The sequence below is a fragment of the Myotis brandtii genome, unplaced genomic scaffold (assembly GCF_000412655.1).
Source record: "Myotis brandtii unplaced genomic scaffold, ASM41265v1 scaffold82, whole genome shotgun sequence".
NCBI classification, from domain to species: domain Eukaryota; kingdom Metazoa; phylum Chordata; class Mammalia; order Chiroptera; family Vespertilionidae; genus Myotis; species Myotis brandtii.
Genome location: NW_005371324.1, coordinates 8,057,906 through 8,079,040, shown reverse-complemented (window position 1 = coordinate 8,079,040; position 21,135 = coordinate 8,057,906). Strand labels below are relative to the sequence as shown.

At 39.1% G+C, this 21,135-nt stretch overlaps 2 protein-coding genes across 2 annotated transcripts in view; one reads left to right on the top strand and one right to left on the bottom strand.

Moving 5' to 3' along the window:
• OTOGL (otogelin-like) overlaps positions 1–21,135 on the bottom strand; it is a 145,021-nt gene that overhangs the window by 122,730 nt on the left and 1,156 nt on the right. Inside the window, exons 2-7 of the mRNA XM_014531634.1 lie at positions 21,067–21,106; positions 19,819–19,867; positions 13,969–14,035; positions 12,224–12,322; positions 10,346–10,500; positions 3,954–4,075 (exon numbers count right to left, since the gene is read on the bottom strand). Coding sequence (XP_014387120.1) covers positions 3,954–4,075; positions 10,346–10,500; positions 12,224–12,322; positions 13,969–14,035; positions 19,819–19,867; positions 21,067–21,106 — 532 coding nt within the window. The remainder of the gene's footprint in view (positions 1–3,953; positions 4,076–10,345; positions 10,501–12,223; positions 12,323–13,968; positions 14,036–19,818; positions 19,868–21,066; positions 21,107–21,135) is intronic.
• LOC102256276 (splicing factor U2AF 65 kDa subunit) lies at positions 3–1,183 on the top strand (the record flags this gene model as incomplete). Its single annotated transcript, XM_005884161.2, has 1 exon — positions 3–1,183. A coding segment is annotated over one exon (969 nt), but the record flags the coding sequence as incomplete, so codon positions are not given.

The following is a 21,135-nucleotide window of genomic DNA, read 5'->3' as shown; positions in this document are numbered from 1 at the left end:
GCCTCTATGTGGGCAACATCCCCTTCGGCGTCACCGAGGAGGCCATGGTGGACTTCTTCAACGCCCAGATGCGCCTGGGCGGGCTGACGCGGGCCCCGGGCCACCCCGTCCTGGCCGTGCAGATCAACCAGGACAAGAGCTTTGCCTTCTTGGAGTTCCGCTCCGTGGACGAGACCACCCAGGCCATGGCCTTCGACGGCATCATCTTCCAGGGCCAGTCGCTGAAGATCCGCCGGCCTCACGACTACCAGCCCCTGCCCGGCCTGTCGGAGAACCCCTCTGTCTACCTGCCTGGCGTGGTGTCCACCGTGGTCCCGGACTCTGCCCACAAGCTGTTCGTCGGGGGCTTGCCCAACCACCTGCACGAGGACCAGGTGAAAGAGCTGCTTACGTCGTTCGGGCCTCTCAAGGGCTTCCACCTGGTCAAGGACGGCGCCACCGGGCTCTCCAAGGGCTATGCCTTCTGTGAGTACGTGGACATCAGCGTCACGGATCAGGCCATTGCGGGGCTGAGTGGGATGCAGCTGGGGGACAGGACACTGCAGGTGCAGAGGGCGAGTGTGGGCGCCAAGAATGCCACGCCAAGCACCATCCTCCAGACCCCCGTGACCCTGCAAGTGCCGGGCCTGCTGAGCTCCCAGGTGCAGATGGGCGGCCAGCCCACGGAGGTCCTGTGCCTCCTGAACACGGTGCTGCCCGAGGAGCTGCTGGACGACGGGGAGTACGAGGAGATCGTGGAGGACGTGCGGGACGAGTGCAGCAAGTACGGGCTGGTCAAGTCCATCGAGGTCCCCCGGCCCGTGGACGGCGTCGAGGTGCCCGGCTGCGGGAAGGTGCGTGCGTCTGCCCTCTGCCCCGCCGCTCTCCGGCGTCTCCTACACACCCTCCTCTGGCCCGCGGGCACCCAGGGCCCGTGCAGGCAGCAGAACTGCTGTGGCCAGAACTTGGTGCAGAGCTTGGCTGCTATGTGACCTTGTGTGCAGGTGGTTTGGCCTTGTCCTCGGAGTGGGGGAAAAGTGCTAAAAATAGTCACCACGCCTACACACTCACCTCCTGGGTGCCGGGTGCCCTTCTGAGCGACCCCGCTAAACTCACCTGGTTACCCCAGAGCTCTCCCAGCAGCTCCTGGGGCCCCTTCCTGGGAGGACACAAGCCACATGGTCAGGTGTCAGGTTCTCACGGCCTGATTTCCCTACCCCCCAGTGTCTTATGTCCATTGGTTATGCTTATATGCATGCATACAAGTCCTTCAGTTGATCTCTTACCCCCACTTCCTGTCCCCCAACTCCCCCCAGCCTTCTGGCTGTAGTTTGACAGTCTGTTTGGAGGCAGCTCTGCCTCTGTATCTATTTTTGTTCATCAGTTTATAATGGTCCTTATCATATATAAATGAGTGAGATCATGTGGTATTTTTCTTTCATTGACTGGCTTTATTTCACTTAGCATAATGCTCTCCAGTTCCATCCATGCTGTTGCAAATGGTAAGAATTCCTTCCTTTTTACAGCAACATAGTATTCCATTGTGTAGATGTACCACAGTTTTTATATTCATAATTTTTAAAAGGCATAAAATTGGGCCTATTTACATAAGGGTCACATTGAGTATTGAAATTCCTGATCCAACGTCTAGTCTTTTCAATTTTCACAAGAATGTGAACGTACAAAGGAAGTGGGAAACATATGCGAACTAAAGAAAACTAAACAATTAGACATTTTAGAAGCATAGTAAGTTGCCTAGGATACTTTTGAAAGAACACTTCCCCTTTAGTCACATATACGACAGAAAAGAGCAGGTGCTATAATTCAAGAAATGGAAGGCAAAAATCATTGTTATTACGATAGCCATGCTAACTGAAAATTATAAACTATAATGTGAGTGAGGCGGGAGGTTAATAGGTATATTTACACATTTCTCTCAAAACTTCTAATTACTGGGTTCCTTTTCAGGAAAAGAATGGCTACATGATACAAAAACTATAAAACTAGACAGACTCATTAACAAAGGGATAGCCCACAAAGAAATAATTCAAAATATCTATCCATTTTCCCAAAGATGTCTGCATATAAATGTTTACAGATAATTAGTCAAAAGAATAGGAAAATAACTAAAAATTTATTTTGGAGAATAAATACAAAGACTTTAGCTAATTGCTTCCATAATCTGTTAATATTTAAAATTATAAACATGAGGAATTCATATTAAATGCATAGTAAAATTCAGTATGAATAATATTAAATTTACTAGTTTATAAAAGGTATACATAAAAAAGTGAATCATTTTATAAAAATATTTTATAGCAATGGAATATTGATTTTATAGAGGTATAGTTGTTTTGTTGTGGGTAGTTTTTGGTATGGTCATTTGTCATTTATCTCTTTCATAGTAAATTGATTAAGTAAACTGTTTTTTAAAATAAAAGATGTATGTGATCATTCTGATGTCTATAACATAAAAGGATGTTAGTAGTGAGGGGGATAATAGGAAAAATTATATAATCTCCCAGAAATCTAAGAAAAACTCCAACCTCGGCAAGAAACATTAACAATGTAAACTAAAATGAATGCACTGATTAATGCTAAAAATTATTTACAGATTCATATGCACAGGTCAGAGAACAGAAGTCCAGAGAGGTGAGACGTGATGTGCAGAGCCTCACATATTTGATTTCATTTTGGCAAACATTTCTCTAAAACCTGCTATGAGTTAGGCCCTAGGCCAGATACAGCGTTAGTATAAGCAAGTTTGTTGGTTAATAAGAAAACCATCCTTTTTCTATCATACGACATCTCTGAGTTATAACTTAAATATTATATCTTCGAATTAACAAAGGGTTAGTATTCTTGAAAATCTCCTTGAATGCCATTTCTGCTTTATAAAACATAATTTTTTAAAGTGTCAATATGTTACCTAAAATCCCATATAGGGAATTCTAAATTTCTATTTAAATTTGGTTCCAGGAAATACATATGTAGTGTGTTATCTTCCCATTCAAATGGCTGTTTCTTTTATAAGATAATTAGAAGTACAGAACCCAACTGATCAAGAAAATAAGCCCAGAGAGACAGGCTACTACAGGGTGCCTGGCTTCCCTGGTCCTTCATCCAAAGTCCTTTCTGTACCATCTGTTGACTCAAAGGAATCTAAACTGAGAAAAACAGCACCTAGGTTGGCCAGGCCATGGCACTGGAAAGAATCCCTCTGGTTCAAACACTTGCTGGTGAATTCTGAAGGATGGATAGCATTGTTCCATGTGGTAATTTCCTTTTCCTGGCATACCTCAGCCAAGAGATAGTTAAGACTAAATATCTCTATAATTATTTAGATTGGAAGGCAGATTATTCCACAGTATTCCTAGTTTAAAATGTATAAAACCTTCCACCGACTTAATAAGTAAATATCTCTTTACCCAAATCCCTCAGATATTATTTTTGGCAGACAGAAAACCATAGTGGGCCCCCTCTCTGATCTATTCAAGAAGGCCTTTTACATATTGGCTCTGAATCTTTGTCAGAACACTAATGGAAAAACTCAAGTGACACCCAAACTTCATTCACATAAATTTGGAAAGGACTTGCAGAGATTTGGTTTTATTTAAAGTTTCTGCTTTAAAAATAAAAAAAGAACAAAGAAAGATAGAGGCCAAAAATGATTGAACACTTCAACTATGAAGATATCTCTCGAGTCTCTTAGAAAAAGATATGATCATCTTTTCTCCACCTATGTAAACATATTTGTATCCTACATAAGCAATAGGGAGGTTACAATGGCTAGATTCCTGGCCACCTGGCTGGCCTTGGAGCCTACCTAAGTTCTGGTATCTATGATATAACTTAAAGGTTATTGTTGAAAAGAAATTCTCTCTTCCTGCTCCACAATTCACTTTCAATGTGAGGTGTTTGGAAGTGCTCTTTGTCCATGTGTTATTTTCATTACATCATTTATTCCATCTTACCTGATTCCATTCTTTTTTATTTCATGCCCATAAATTCGAATTTCCTGTTGGTCTGAAAAGAACAAACTGATCGATCGGTAACAATAATACACTGAACCAAGGCACTTAGGGCTATTATGAACCTTAAAGAGAGAAAAACAAAAGGAAGGATAGGAATATAAGCTTTCATTTCAATTACTAAAACTACAATATATGCCTATATTTCTATGGCATCATTAGTCCTATGACACTATACAAAATTATAACTACATTTTAGATTTTTAAGAGAAAACAAATATTCATCTCAGAAATTGGACAACAGGATTAACTTCATATAATTCAGCATTTTTTTAACATGGTGTATATTAGAAAAAATAGTCTGACAAGACTGTAGAGCACCACAAAGAAACACATTTGTAATTTTAAAATATATTTTTATTGATTGATATCAGAGAGGAAGGGAGAGAGAAAAACATCAATGATGAGAGAGAATCATTGATCGGCTGCCTCCTGCACATACCCTAGTGGGGATCAAGCCTGCAACCCAGGCTTGTGCCCTGCCCCGGAATCGAACCATGACCTCCTGGTTCATAGGTTGAAGCTCAACCATTGAGCCATGCTGGCCAGGCCATTTGTAATTGGTATATCCATATTTTTTACCTGTTAGAGAATCATGAAATCGAGCTTCAAATAGAGCTCTACATAAAGCTTTGTGTAAAGATTGCAGTAGTAACTATAACCTCACTAAAAATAAAATCGCCCAGACACTTTAGGAAGAGAGATTGTTTTTCAAAAAATAAATGGATAGGGAAAATTAATAAATTAGTAAAAAGAAAAGAGAAAGCAAGGAAGAAAAGAAGAAAGGAGAACAACCTCTTCCAAAATTAATTCCAGAAGGTTCACAAAATAGAGTATAATGTTGGAAACATAACATAATTGAAAGAAAATGTAAGTAACTATATAGACAGAAAACAACTTTCTAAGCATAAAAGTGATAAGAAAATCACAATGATAAGATAAATGCTTAATACTGAATAAATGTAATATATATTAAATGAATAATCAGCAAATTTTATCGAAACTTTCTTATCTACCAGTTACTATTCTAGATTCAAGAGATGTAACAGTCAGCAAAACAGATAAAAACACCTGCTCTCATGAAACTTTTATTTCATTAGAGGTAAACAGTTAATAAAAAATATAACTAAATATAACTAAAATATATATGATGCTAGACAACAGGAAGGAGAAACCTCAAGCAGACAAAGGGGATAAAGAGTGTGTGTCAAAGATTGGGAGTTAATTTTAAGTTGAGTAGCCAATGAAAGCCTCTCTAATAAGAGGAAATTCTAGTAAAGATGAAGGAGGCATAAGAGCAAGTCAAATGGATATTTAGAAGACCATTCTAGGCAAAGGAACAGCAAGTGCAAAAGCCTGAAGAGGTAGGCCTAAAATGCTGGCAGTATCCAGGAATCCATGCACTGACCTCATTCAGGATATTGGGGAAATTTTTTTTTCGAGAAATGAAATGGAAAAAGGACATACAGATACTCATATCTGGGGCATATCTAATGAAACTAGAGGCTCCCTGTTCAATTTCCCACCATGCAAGCAAGTCCCCATCCATATATTTAGAGATTTCTGATCAGCTTTTAGAGCCTAATCCTCAAATGTGAATAAACATTCATGGATCATGGTAAAAGCCTGCAATATGAAATACAAATATATAAACCAAATATAAAAGTAATCAAAAATTTTTAATAAACTTCCAAAAATTCATAACTAATATCTTCAGAGGGAAAAGTGAGTTAGTGAGTTATATCATTCAGGAAAGAATAAAATTATGTTAAAATGAAATTCAAAGAATAAAAATAAGAATTGTATATTGACAGTATCATAGGAGAAACCTATAACTGAAATAGAATGATTGGAATATAAATATCTAAGAGTTGGAAATAAATCTCCCAAAATGTAAACCAAAAAAAAGATGGAAAATAGGGAAGAATTAACATGAAAATTAAGGAATCAATCACTTATTTCAGGAGCTCTAATATCTGAATCACAGAATTTCTGAAAGAGAAAAAGAAAATTCTAAAAGAGAGGAAGAAAAAGAAATATTATTCCAATACTGAGTCATTTTTAAAGCTTGAAAGGTCCCATGAAGTACCCATACAATAATTTTTTTAAAAAACTTACATATTCACAAAATTGCACAACCGTAGAGATAAAGAGAATAACTAAAAATGTCTGCAGGAGGTTGAGGAAGGCCATATGTAAAATGCCAAAAATCAGAATGGATTGCATTTCAAAATTCTGAAAGTGATTTCCAACTTATAATCAAGGTTTCAAGATAATTACTTCCATGCACACTTTCTAGCAAAGTGTCTTTTCTTTCAAGAAAACAACTCAAAAATATAGTCAATTAAAACAAGGATGAATACATAGATTTCTGCTCAATCAACACTACAAATAAGCACTGTTCTCATGTTTAGAGCATCCAATGAGCTTTATAGAGCCTATCTCTCAAGTATGAACAAAGTTCTAGGATCACTAGACATTTTATGGACCCAAAAAACAGAGAAATCAACACAGGACAAACAAGAATGAAATTCTCCAAGAGGATGGTGAAGAGAAATCCCAAGTGCTAGGTGTGCAGTGGGCTCCAAGACAACCAGTCTCAATGGGAGCAGAGAATAAAGAACTAAGAAATGGACACATCATGGAGGGGAAGGAGAAACTGAGGGATTTCCTAAAGTATCTGACCATATTGAGAAGAGTTTTATAGTGCTAGAGAGTTTGGAGGGGGAAAAAATAGTGATTGCTGTATAGCACATGCAGCAAATCAAAATTAGGATGTTAACTCTATACAAATGCACAACGAAGAAAAATCCTATATAATAAAGAGCTAATATGCTAATTAGACCGAATAGCAGAACGACTGTCCAGACGACCTTCCAGATGAAGCCAGGCTGCGAGGGCCGGCCGAGGTTGTGAGCAGCTGCTAGGGCTGGCAGGGGCTGTGTGGGCCGAGCCCCTCACATGAATTTCATGCATTGGGCCTCTAGTAAAATCATAATAACCTATCAAGCTCAATTCTAAACAATACTTACATGAATATTATCCATATATGTATAATACATAAATGGAAATAAGTGAAAAAACACACATGTGATTTAACTAAAAATGGTAATATATCTCTATTAGGAGGAAGGAAAGAAAGTGTGTGTGTGTGTTAGGGTTAGGAAGGGTGATGCACCTGAGATGATTCCTCATTTTCCATAGTAAGAAGTGAGTAAGGCCTATCTTTGAAAAAAAAAAACAAACAAACCGTATTTTGAAATGTAAAATAAAAGCCAGGAAAAAAACATCGAAAGAAGTTGAAGTAATTGCCTTTGAAGAGCCAGACTTCAGCTGGGGCTTGGGAGTGGAGGAAGGCAGGGCTATTTTATTTTATTTTTATCTTATCTTATTTTGTTTTATTTTTTGCTTTGTAAGCTTTGCTGAAATCTTTTAAACTGTGTGCATGTATTATCTTCATAAAAAGTAAAATTGAAATTAAAGGGAAAAGAATCAGGAGAATAAAAATATGTTCATAAAGGTGTTTATCAACATATGTTTTAAAATACTGAAAATATTTTTAAAACCTACATTTCTAAAACAGGGCATAGTTAAATAATTTGAATATTCTATAAGTTGAAACAAACATAACTAATAAAATTAGTGTTTGTCAAGGATATTTGAAATGCAAGAAAGTTCTTCATATAATATTCAGTGAAAATATAGGACAGAAAAGTATATATAGTATGAGTTTAATATTATAAATGTGTACAAAACCCAGAAGAAAAAAGTGTAAAAGGAAATATATGAAGCCATTAGCAAAGGTAACTCTTGACTTATAGTTCTAGTATTATTTTTCAGACTTTTCTGAATTTTTAAACTTTTCTACAAATGAAGTGAAATCCTATCTAATAAAGAGGGGATATGCTAATTGACCCTCAAGCCATCACAAAGATGGCGGCACCCAGAGCCAATAAGGAGGGAATATGCTAATTGCTGCCCCGCCTTAAAAGATGGCAGTGCCCACAGCCAATAAGGAGGGAATATGCTAATTGACTGCCTCATACTCAAAGATGGTGGCACCCACAGCCACAAGATGGCTGCGCCCAGTCCCCTCAGTCCCGCCAGGGCGGCAGGCACACCTGCCTCCGAAGTCCCCCAGTCCCCTCAGCCCCCCCAGCCGCCCAGGGCCAGCCCGAGGCACAGGTAACCAGGGCCGGCCGAGGCTTGCGCTGCCGGCAGTGGCAGCAGCAGAGGTGTGATGGGACATCGCCTTCTCCTGAGCACTGGGTCGCCTTCCACTCCTGAGGGCTCCCAGACTGTGAGAGGGGGCAGGCCAGGCTGAGGGACCCCTCCTCCATTGCATGAATTTTCATGCACCAGGACTCTACTATTTCTATAATCAGGGGAAAGATGATATTTAAAACAAATAGATTTGTTGATCTGAAAGCAAATTCCACCAAGCAAAACAGGGCCAAGTAGAAACAGTATCTATTAGCTCTCAAGCAAGTTCAGCATTGTGTATTATTATCAAAGGATAGATTATCTAGTTGACACTTTAGTCCTCAAAAGGGTGAGCCACTGCACAAGATCACTTTAATGAAGGAGTCAGAAGGTGTTTGAGCGATAAACCCAGGGACAGGATGAAGGCATAAAGGACAGCAAGGGACTGATAACAGGAGCCCTGTGAGTGCTGAAGGTGTTCCACTACCTCTCCCATCTAAAGAAACCTCCAATTTTTAATCTTTATGCCTCATAAGTTAACTTTCAATAGACCTCATTTCCTTCCTGGATCATTAGGATTTGTTGTTCTTGAAAAATTTCAGGATCTACTTTTTTAAATTTGCCTCACCTAAGAGACAAAAAGAATTTATGCAACTCCAATATAATTAGAGGGGGGGGGCGGGGAAGAGTCAAACAAATGACAGCTATGGAGAGTTTAGCTTTTGAACAGGGTGCTCAGCAGTTTCCTGGGTGTGCTTTAAGATCCCTGAAATTCAGGGGAAGATTGTGGGCAGGGAAAGAGGGCCTGACTTCCTTCAGCTAGAGCCACTCTGCACCTTATATTCTTGGATGTCTCCTAAGATTCTATTGAAGCAAGAATTCTGAAACTAAGAACTACCTTGTGAGCTCAATCATAGAGTATCAATCCACCTAGCAATTAGCTGCCTGTATCCATATCCTGCTTGCTGGAGGCTAAAACCAACAGTAGTTAGTATATTAACGCAAAAAGACCCATTGGAAGGCCAATGGACTTTGATATTCAGCAGGGCTGAAAATCAGCATAATATTGCCCTGCTGTGGGCTCAATGGCTAAAGAAAATTTCCTAACCTGATAATCCTTTTACTATTTACCAAACTTTACCTTTGATATACCTATATGCATTGCTAAAGGGCAAATGTGTTTTCAAGTGAATAAAAGCAGACCGACCAGAAGTCGGTGTGCCTCTTCAAGAAAGGTCTCCACCTGCTCCCCCCATGCCTTCTAAATCCATATTTCTTGTATAGCATTTTCATTGGTGCGTCGGCCCCTCTTTCAGATCCTGAACCCCCGCCATAAAAGGTTGCGGCACTCTAGCCTGCGCTCATGTAATGTATGGACTCCATTTCATAAATGCTGTTCTCCCGTTCATACTGAGGGGGCATGTTTTAAAAATTAATGCAGGTGACATGACACTGGATATGTGAAGAAGGAAACATATATGAATAATATGGTGGTGCCTGGACCCACCTTCTCTTCAAAATGATCAAATAACACCTGAAGAATGAGGACATCAACTGGAGTTGACATTTTGACATCTGTGATGTAGACATTTCTGCACTGCCTGAAAGTCCCTTCCACATGGGTCTAAATCTTCCTTTTCTCAGTCCTAGGCCCCATCTTGATAGAAGGACACTCAATATAGCTGCAAATTTTATCCACCCCTTTAAGGACCAAACACTCTCCTTCCCCAGTTAGAACCCTGAGTATTCATACTCTGATTATTATATATTAGAGGCCCAGTGCACAAATTTGTGCATGGGTGGGGTCCAGCCGGGCCGCCCCAATCGGAGCCCATTGGACCGGGATGGTGTGGGAGAGGGGCTGCGGGCAGTTGGCCTGCTGGCCCCACCCCTGATCAGGTTGGGGGCCAACTGGGAGTGGGACCAGCCAGGTGGGTGAGGGGAACGATCAGAGCCCAGATCAGGCTGGTTGGCTGTCATAGCCACCAGTCGTTCCGGTCGTTCTGGTCATTCCGCCATTCCCATTGCTGGGCTTTTATATAGAGAGATTTTCTATAATTTTTCCAGTACTTTAAAAGAATAGGTTTCACCAAAAGTAACTTTTAAGTTAATTATACCCTAAGATCACTTACCCATACAGTGTACTGAGGCTCTAAATTACCACAGTCTTTTGCAAAAATGTAAGAACAGTTTCCTGGGAAATAATAGTAGATGCCGTCAAACGTTTCAAAGTGGTACTGTCCCCAGGTTTTGCAAATCCCATCTCTGCCATTGCCCATGTTTGGCACTGAAAAGAAATAGGGTAATACTTAGTAGAATAAAATAAATTACACCTGTTTCTAGTAAGGTTCAGTCATGAGAGGTGATTCTATTGCATTAAAATAAATATTGTCTTCTCTGGAGGTCAATATTACAGGAAGAGATAACTAACATAAAATTGCTGGTTGCTCTCAAAACCATTAAACTTCCCTGAAGGAAAACATGGCTTTCAAGTTGCTTTGAAGAAAGGATTTATGTTAGAAACTTTCTTATGTTTGCTCCCAAAGGAAGATTCTGGAAGAAAAGAGGAGTAGGGAGAATGATAGAGTAAAAGAAAGTGATAGTGATAAAGCAATATAATGGCTCACAAAAGAATAAAATGTCACCACCAAGTGTCCTAAAAATTATCATTGGCAGCATGAGAGTGTTCCAGTCTCCACAATTTTTTCAAAAATATCTTAATAGTACTCACAGAGAAAAATAACCACTGACAAAAAAAGATCATGTTTATACATCTAGGTATGGGAGCATTAGTCATCCAACGTATGCTGGAATTTAAAAATTCATGACCTCTATATGCATAACCAATGAACAAACAATAGTGCAGTGAAGGCCTGGGGTGGGGGCAGAAGTGGGGTGGAGGGGGTCAATAAAAAAGGAAAGGGTGGTACCTGTAATATTTTCAACAATAAAGGTAAATTTTAAATAAATAAAAAAATTTAAAAATCATGATTTTAAACTGGTCAAATTTTAAGCAATGTTTGTCTTAAATTATACATCATCTCCTATTATACTCATGCCTACTTCCCTTACTACCCTTGTGGATAGCCCTCTATTCTATTTGAATTTTTGAGATCCTCCCCTTTAGAATAATATGAAAATCAATGACATTTACTGAGTAATTGATATGTGTAAAATATTTCAATACTCTATATAGAGAGCATAAAGATAAGGCACAATTATGTCTTTTCTTTTGTAATATTACCTAAATTTATTAGCCTTGGCCAACTTTGGCCTTTTTTGGGGAAAAACAGAGAGTGGTTCATTACTCAGGCAGTCTTCTTTGACAGTATGCCTCACCTCTGTTGCAAATTTTCATAGAATCTTTTACTTTATAGTACGTCACAAGTATGATTAATGTGTATCTGTTGTGCGTTAGTCCCGTCCTCTAGACTGTAACTTCCAAGAGAACAGGAACATGTCTGTATTGTTCACTACTGTATCCCCAGAGCCTAGCCTGGGATCTAGTAGATGCTCAATAAATACCCATTACACCAATGAATATTTATTGATTATGGTTGATGTAAGATCCTAACCTAGACACCATGGATAAAAAAAAAATTTTTTTTAAAGAATCCTCTGCTTTGAAGAGCTCTCATTATTATTTCTATTTTATGTACAGAATATCCAATTAACTCAAGGTCAAAAAGAATGTGTGGCTCCAAATAATAAATCTAATTTATCAAGAAAAAGAAACATGAATGAGAACATGGTTTTAATGGGCTAGTATCATCTAGAGTAGGAAAAACTGCTTGAGGAAATAGTAGAGATAAGTGAGAAGAGAAAGTAGGCATATATATCTATTCTTTTTTATGTTGTTTCTAAATTGCTGGGAATGAATTGTGAGCATTCAAATTAATATACAATGTGATTGGTCCAAATCCCAATGGATGAACCCTAATATAGAAAATTATGCCTTAATGTCTTCTTCAGCATCTCATAATTCTCTCATAAGTATCCCTGAAACTTACCAATCTGGCACCGTGTCCCAAGTGCCTGAAATATTTGGCAGTCACATGTACCAGCCTTAGAACAGAAAGCTCCGTTAAGGCATTCATGAGGGCAAGAACCTGAGGGACAAAATAAATAAGTTATCTCCTGGCATGCATCAGTTCTTATAAACATAATATGTCAAGATTTAGCTTGGACTAACTGTAACCACTATTAACTCAAACAGAACGCTGGGCATCTTGCCTTGATGAGCTAAAGAATTAAGCCCATCAAAGCTTTATCTAGTTCATTTCATTATGTGTGCTGTGAAACAAGAAAGACAGGCTTTCACATCTCCAACTACCCTGAGAGCAAAGGTTAGCTTCCTTCAAGCCATTGAAAGGTCAAGTTCCCATGTAAGGAATCCCTGTCCCCAGATGATGAGATCCAGAAATACACAAGCTGCTGCTGATTCCCTTGACGGCGTTTGGCACCCGCTGCATGTCCAGTGGGGTCCTTCCCCAGGAGCAAGTGCTGTGTTAAAGAATCATGTCCATTTCTTAGCTCAAAGGATGGGGCAAAGTATAATACTCAAAATAAAACTCCCATTTTTTAAGAGAATGATTAAAAATGTAATTTGAAGTTTGTGTATTAATCCTCAGGCTTAATTACAAATGATGCATTTTTTTCTGACCCATATTTAGTTCTAATGGGAGAGAAGCCAAAGTCACAGCTGGCCATCATCAAAAATATTTTCTTTCTTTCATGGAAAGAAAACTCGCCCCAACGGATTATGTTGAAAAGAAGAAGCAAGAAACTATGAGCTCCTGAGCGAGTTTTAAAAACGCAAATGAATCAGTGAAAATTTTTCCTCTAATAAGGAGAGGACAAGAGGCAGCTGGCAAAACTCAAGCAAGAAGGATTTAAGTAACACAGAGAGAGCTAGAGGACATCTTTGAGTCCCTGTAAAGTATTACTAGAGATGTGCCTTTCTGGAATATGTCAAGGTCATGAAAGCACTTATCTAACTGGAGGAACTGAACCACAGTTTTGCCAAAGGCAAGAATTGGGAAACCCTATTATCCTTCCACCTTAAGATCCACGGATCTAAAGTTTCTCTCTACACTTAAACACAGACAACTCTCTAAGTAGAATGTCTTAACTGAAGAAAAATGAGCTGTTTCAACTTTGATCATAAATATAGGTTAGGAATATTTTTCATAAACTTAAATGCAGGGTTTTTCCCCTAAGGGGCAATACTATATTTAAGTTTTATCTTATATCGCCATCTTCCATTTTTACAGTGAATAATGCCTAAAATATTCAGGTGAACAAATGTATTTCCTTCAAAAAATATTTACAGCCCTATTTATTCTCTGAAAACAATATTAAGCCAAAAACAAAAAGTCTTGTTATTTTAAATGCAAGGAAAAACAAATTAAATTTTAAACTACTATCAGCTTTCTGCTTAATAAAAACAGGAAATTGGTAAGCAAAAAGAGGATGTCAAGGAGGGACCATGAGACAAGTAATTGCTTTAGAAGGTAAGTTTCTGATACCCAAGGATATCTGTCCTGGTCATACAGTTATCAGCTTTTTTTTATCAGTGTTTAACCCTGCTTGTTTCCAAAAAAAGAAGTGAACCTAAATTATTACTAAGTATTTTTACCACCCTGGCTCCATTTCCTTCTTGCATTATATGGAAATAATAAAGAGTTCATTCATTATCTCCCCCAAAGGGGTCTTTTGGAGAAAACAAATACAAAAACATACATGCAGCACTGACCTTTTATTTTACTCTCACCCCAATTAATAGCTTCATGGAAGAAGTATCTTGGAGATGTTGCTTCAAACTTGGAAAGAAAGAAATAAGAATTCAAGAGAATTAGTTTATTTAAATCAAGCCAACAGGCAAATTGGAAAATAGCTAAAAGTACAGAGATTATAAGGTACTGACTTTCTATTTTCTTTAGTTACTGAGGCAATCTCAGTGAGGCAGTGGTTTTGCCTCAACATGACTTTGACATGTTCTTTATCCTATCTGACCTCAGTTCTGCCTCCCTACCCTCCTTGGGAAAGAGCCTGGTTGGAATCTATTTTTGCATTAACTGACTGTTCTGCCTGCAGAAGTAGCAGTTCTCTGATGCTCCCAAGTGCAGATGGGTCTGGAGAAAATGCATGAGGCCAATGGACTGACAATGATGTTCCCACTGCCTGCAGACCCATCTGTGAAGGCACCATCCACAGGAGCTTCCAAAGAGCTAACACTTGAAGGTTCATAGAACATTTACATGTATTTTAATAGTCCTCAAGGCACTATAGGGTTAAAAGCATGGATTAGTGAATCAGAGAGACCCAGATTAGAGTCCTAATCCTGTCAGTACTTACTCTTAGACAAGTTTCCTAACCTCTTAGTGCCTTCCTTTACTTGTCTGTAAAATGGGAACAATGGTACCTATTTTATTGTGTAGTCATAACAATAAATAAAACAATTTATGTAAAGATTCCTCCATAGTACCTTTCGCACAGAAAATTAGCAAGAGAGATTTATATTTGTTATGCCCAGATTTCAGGATCCCCAAGAAACCACATCAGGGAGCCAGCCAGTCCGATGCAAAAGCATAAGAGTCTTTATTCGAGCTAGCTCGGCTCCCCCACCTTGCCGACGCAGCGACAGGAAGCAGAGAGAGAGAGAACTCTGTGTGAAGAGGGGTTTTATAGGGGGTTGGAGTAAGGGGAGGAGAAAGGGCTGTGGCCTTGCCGATTGGCCAGGCGCAAGTCGGTGTCTTGTTCCTGGGTGTGGCTAGCAGAGGCTTAGACTTCCGGGAAGAAGCTCCTTGCCAAGCACATGGCCAAGGTAAGATGGAGCACTTACCCTGGGGCAAGATGGAGGGCCTAGCCCTTACCCTGGGGCAAGATGGAGGGTGTAGCCCTTGCCCTTTCAATATTAATCTAAGCAACTCAGATAAAAGCTTAATACTTTTAGAGGTCAATATGGATTAGTAGCAAATAATTATGAGTTACTAAAACTAATAGTGATTTTTAAAAAATATATTTTATTGATTTCTTTACAGAGAGAAAGGGAGAGGTTAGAGAGTTAGAAACATTGATGAGAGAGAAACATCGACTAGCTGCCTTCTGCCCACACCCCCACTGGGGATGTGCCTGCAACCAAGGTACATGCCCTTGACTGGAATCGAACGCTGGACCCCCCAGTCCGCAGGCCGACGCTCCATCCACTGAGCCAAACCAGCCAGGGCTCGTGATTTTTATTTCAACTCAAAACCAATCTATAATAATAAAATCGTAATATGCTAATTAGACCGGATGTCCTTCCAGATGTCCTTCCTTCTGGACAAAGCCACAGCGGGCAGGGACAGCGGCAGAGGCAGCAGAGGCCCCCGTCCGTGGTGGCGGTGGTGGGCCGGGGCCAGGGCCAAGGCCCTTGCACGAATTTCGTGCATGGGGCCTCTAATATAGTATATTGTCTGCAGCACTGTCCTTTCCAATGGCAATTTTATGCTCACAGAATACACGCTCCAAAATTTTGCCACATAATTGTGAAATTGAGTACTAAGAGGATGTTAGAAAAACTTGAAGGGTAAAGGAAAAGAAGAAAGGGTGATATGGAATGTGACTCAGATACAAAGTCCTTTCTCAATATATTCTCATCTCCTTCCTTTTTTTTTTTTTAATCCTCACCAGCAGATAATTTTTCCATTGATTTTTAGAGAGAGTGGAAGGGAGAAGGAGAGACAGAAACACCGATGTGAGAGAGACACATCCATTGGTTGCCTCCGGCATGCCCCGGACCAGGGCAGGGAGCCTGCAACCAAGGTACATGCCCTTGACCAAAATCAAACCCGGGACCCTTCAGTCCACAGGCCGACACTCTATCCACTGAGCCATATCGGCTAGGGCTCTTACCTCCTTCCTACATGTAAAGTTTTATTTTGGCATTTTCCAACCAGGTACTTTTTATTTTAACAGGCAAACCATGCCTGCTAGAAGAACTCCCACACTCACCACTTTAAGACGCCTTTCTAAACTCGTTGGCCCGCATCATGGTCCCAAGTTCATTGCTTCCTGCTGTCATTCCTCCAGGGTTTTATCCTCACTACTTAATCTCCCCTTTTTGCCCTTCCCTCTCTCTTCAAACCAAGTCAGCCTCACAACAGTCTGTGACCTTGATTATCCCCAAGACAGCAAGTTATATTCTCTCGTCAGTCTCATTTTTTTCCAGCTGCCTAAATCTAGCATAACCACCAATATTACCGGGCACCAAAATCTTCTTTGGCTCCAATGAATTACCTCTGATGCTCACTAAAAGTGAACAGTGACTTCAACTCTGCCTCATACAGGCTTATAACCTTGAACAAATTATTTAACATTCTCAGCCTCAATTTCCCCAACTATAAAATGGAATAACAGTAACTGCCTCACAGAATTGTGAGGATTAAATGAGATGGGATAAGTAAAGTACCCAGAATAGTGCCAGGCACATAATAAGGGTTCTAAACATGTTGCATATTTTTATTATTAGGCAAAAACTGAATACACTGGAAAACACTAGACTAAGGCAAGAATATATAAGTCGCTTTTTGCTCCCTATCCTCTCACTACCTAGCATGACTAGGTCTGACTCCCTACAATACCAGTCTCCTGGCTATCACAGCATCCTAATGACCACAGCATCCCATGTGTCAGACTATAATATTTCAACAGTGGTAGGACATGACACATTGTTTTCATTTTTCAAACAGATCTGAACTCAGAATGGTATTTTATATTTATAATTGGGAGCACTTTTGTTTTTTATGTCATATAAATAATGGCAAATAATTAATTGATGGTGTCTCAGATTCAATGAACAAGTTACACAGAAATGAATTCTTTACAGTCCTCCACTAGACAATGAGTTTCTACATAACAAGTACTGCTATTCATGCTTATCTTTAGTATGATCTCTTGTATGTCATCAACAAACACCAACTAAACTGAAAATAGACAATATTGAATGGGAATGGCCTGCCTCCCAAGGCTGTTTAGAACCATGTCTATGAAAGATTCTGTGGATGCCCCTCCCTGCATCCTCTCATCCCACTTCACCTGCACCTGGGTTTCTGTGCACATTGAGACCCTCCAACTTCAAACACCAGCTTCTTTTTATTTCCACCCAAGGAAATAGACCACAAGTAGGACAGACCACAGAAAGTGCCTTCCAGGGGATGATTTAAGGCCCCCAGGCAGTCGCCCTCATCCAAGGAGGAAAAGGAGCTGGTGAATAAGTATCCCAGCTTTCTCCATCCATTGGAGGAACAACTCTACAACACATTCTACACAGCCCCTCAGAGAGTCCCCAGTAAGACTGAGCCCCAGATGCCTAAAGCAAACAGCCCCTTATTAACATAGCTGTATTGGATTTTCTGCCTTCCGAGTCTTATTTTTCTCTCTCCCTGACTGTGCGCATCCTAAATAAATTACCTGCACCTGAGTCTAGGTCTCAGCCCCTGCTTTCAGGAGAATTTTTAAATGTAATGCAAAAAGAAAAGAAAAAATGCAAGCAGTGGGTGCATGTGTTCACATAAGTGATAAAAAAGAATAGGCCATTCTTCCTCCTGCTGATTACATCTCCACAGGAGGCTGAGAAGCACAGAGAAATGCAGTCTTTCAATGAGAAATCGCTGCAGCACACAAATACACCATTGAGAGAAGCCTGCCTACCCTTTCTTTGCTCATTGTTCATCTCACTGGCAACATATTTCTGAATTCTTACTTGCACAGATATCTATCCACCAGTGTCCTGTCTTCCTAGAGCAGGGGAGTGAATCTGGAGAGAGGAATGGCCTTATAACAGATGAAATTTCAGTTCTAAACAGTGCAACACATGATTATGACTTCATTGTCCTTCTTTAACATTTATTCTTTTAAAATGTGTTCAAATATTAAATAATCCTGATGTATGTGCTTTAGTTCCAGGAAATAAAAAGGCAAGTGTCCTATTCTTTCTCTCTAAAAGAGAAATCAAAACAAGGTGAGCTCCTAACTTATTAACAAAAAGGGGATATTAACGTAACTACTTTGGAGTAAATTATACAAATTCTAAGATACCTATAAGGACAATAATAAGGGTGGTACAAATGTAGTTTTACAATTGTTCATATGGAAAATAATATAACAATAAATAATACTACAAGAATAAACTCTGTGTTTCACATACTCACATCTGTAAACCTACTTTCCCCCACGCTGTGTAATCCCAGCAATAGGTCACTCCATGTGACACTATAGGATATGTCTCAAGGTTCTTCAATCTAGTGGGTCCAATGGAATGCAGTTTTTCTCAAAAATTGGATTTTCTACTGAGTCAAGATGATGTCTTTTTGTGGTTAATTTTGTCGCAGCGGTTCTCAACCTGTAGGTCGCGACCCCTTTGGCAGTCGAACGACCCTTTCACAGGGGTCGCCTAAGACCATCCTGCATATCAGATATTTACATTACGTTTCATAACAGTAGCAACATTACAGTTATGAAGTAGCAACGAAAATAATTTTATGGTTGGGTCACAACATGAGGAACTGTATTTAAAGGGCCAGAAGGTTGAGAACCACTGGTACTGGCAAACATGTACATAAAATTTCTCAGAGAAAGATAATTTTAACCACTTCACATGATACTTAAGTACACCACTCTTTATAGGAAAAAATAAAATATTTCCATTTCATATATAATCCTTTGTCCATTTCAGCACACCTATCACTCGATTAAAATAAATTAATTCTGTCTTCTAAATTGTCACAACAGCATATCAAATCTCTCTTTAATTCTTTTCAATTAACACCAAAAAATATTAAAATTTAGGCATTTACCAGAAATGTATTGCATTTCAGCATTTGACAAAAGCCTCCTTGAATATATATGCTGTTTGCTATCTAAATGCTCAAATCTTATTACTTTCCAAAGAAATGCCTTTAAATTAGGATTCTCTCTTTTGCCATCCATCTTTTATTGAGAAATGTTTTTTAAAACCCACTCATTTGAACATTCCAGCCATAGTTTGAAAATTATGCAAATATATTATCCAATATCCTTTATATAAAAAGGTCCAGACAAAAAGACATCCTCAAATTCACTGCTATAACTCACTGCTTTCCCCCCCCTAAAAAAAAAAAAAAAAAGTTACCTCTTCAGAGTGCCTGTAATTTAAATTTATATAAAAGCTGTTTGTCAAGGACATCTCTGATGACCTTTGCAGTATTTAACTCCGATCATTTGTACCTTTCTCTGCTCTATTTGCTTGTATTTGTTCTGTTGCTTGTATTTGTTCTGTTGTTATTGTCCTGATTTGGGGCTTAATTTTTAAACCCATTTAAATTTTCTGGCAAGTAGATGAGATTGAATCTCCCACAAATGCTGTGAGCCTCTCAGCAAGTAAACAAGTAAATGTGAGCTAAGCATGAATTGGAGGGGCACAGAAAAGCAATAGAGAAGTTACTTTGCCTCTTCCTCCTCCTTCCTGTCTTGTTTTTAGCATTTTATTCCCTTCCACAACGGTCTCATTGTTGAAGTGACAGCAGAGTCCCAAAGCAGAATGGATTGTTTCTCTGCCTCTCTCTCCATCTGAGGCATAACCTACCTGCGCTGCTAAAAGAGCTCTTTTCTGTCGATTTTCATTAAATCCGTTTCTGGAAGAAAACAAAAAGAACTTGTATAGTCAAAGGCCCCAAGGCAACCTGAACAAGCCTTTCCCAAGAGAGGGCTGGTGTTTTCCTCCTGATTTCCATCACTTTATCAAAGAGGTCTTTCTTGGTTTAACATTTAAAAGGTCCCCCTCCCCCTTTTGGAGGGGTTAGATTTGGGTGGTGGTGCTGTCTCGTTTTACAAAATTCAGGGGAGTGTCCCCAAATCTCTCCAGCCTCTGATATAAATGAATTTTAGGAAGGAACTTCAAGATAGAGAAATAAACAAAATAGTGTAGTATTTTAGCACCAACACGCATGCTATTTTCACCACATGACTTCATAAAACTGGTGAGATAAGTATTTGCCAAGAGCACGTTCACTTTTATCAAACCTAATATTTACTCCTTTACCATGTCATAAAGGGCAGAATAGCATTAATGTGAGTAAGCACATCATACTGTGATTTACCAAAACCAATGGGGAATAGAATTCTGCTTTTCATTAAGCAGATCAGTTTAATCCAAAGAATGATTTTCATTATTTAGTGTCAGATCAATTTTATTATTTTTTAAATATATATTTTTATTGATTTCAGAGAGGAAGGGAGAGGGAGAGAGAGGTAGAAACATCAGTGATGAGAGAGAATCATTGATCAGCTGCCTCCTGCATGCCCCATACTGGGGATCAAGCACATAACCCGGGCATGTGCCCTCACCAGGAATCAAACCGTGACCTCCTGGTTCATAGGTCAATGCTCAACCACTGAGCCATGCCAGCCAGGCTCAATTTTATTCTTTTTTAATCATTAAACGATGTTTTACTCTATGTTAAGATACAGCACATTTGTAATCAGCAATTTACATTGATGATAATAACATAAAATGGGTAATTACTGAGTATAACTTCTTTACAAATCTTTAAATTGAAAGTAATATCTCTTTCGTATCTGCAGTCTTTGGATACCTCCAAGAACTCCTCTTATTAAAATAAAAGTGAAAAAAAATTTGCTTCATAAATAAGGAACTGAATGCTTGATAATTTTCAATTTGTGGAAATGTGTTAAAGAACTACATATAATGCCCTTATTTTGTAAAATATTTTCTTTATTTTTTTTTGGAAAAGCAGATATAGTTATCTACTTAAATTTGCTTGTTCTTATTGGCTTTATGTTTAAGAGGATATAAAGAACAAGAAATACTCACTTTGATGTTTCCGTCAAGATGGATGATGCACAAATATATCCTGCCAGAGAGAAATAAATAAATAATCAA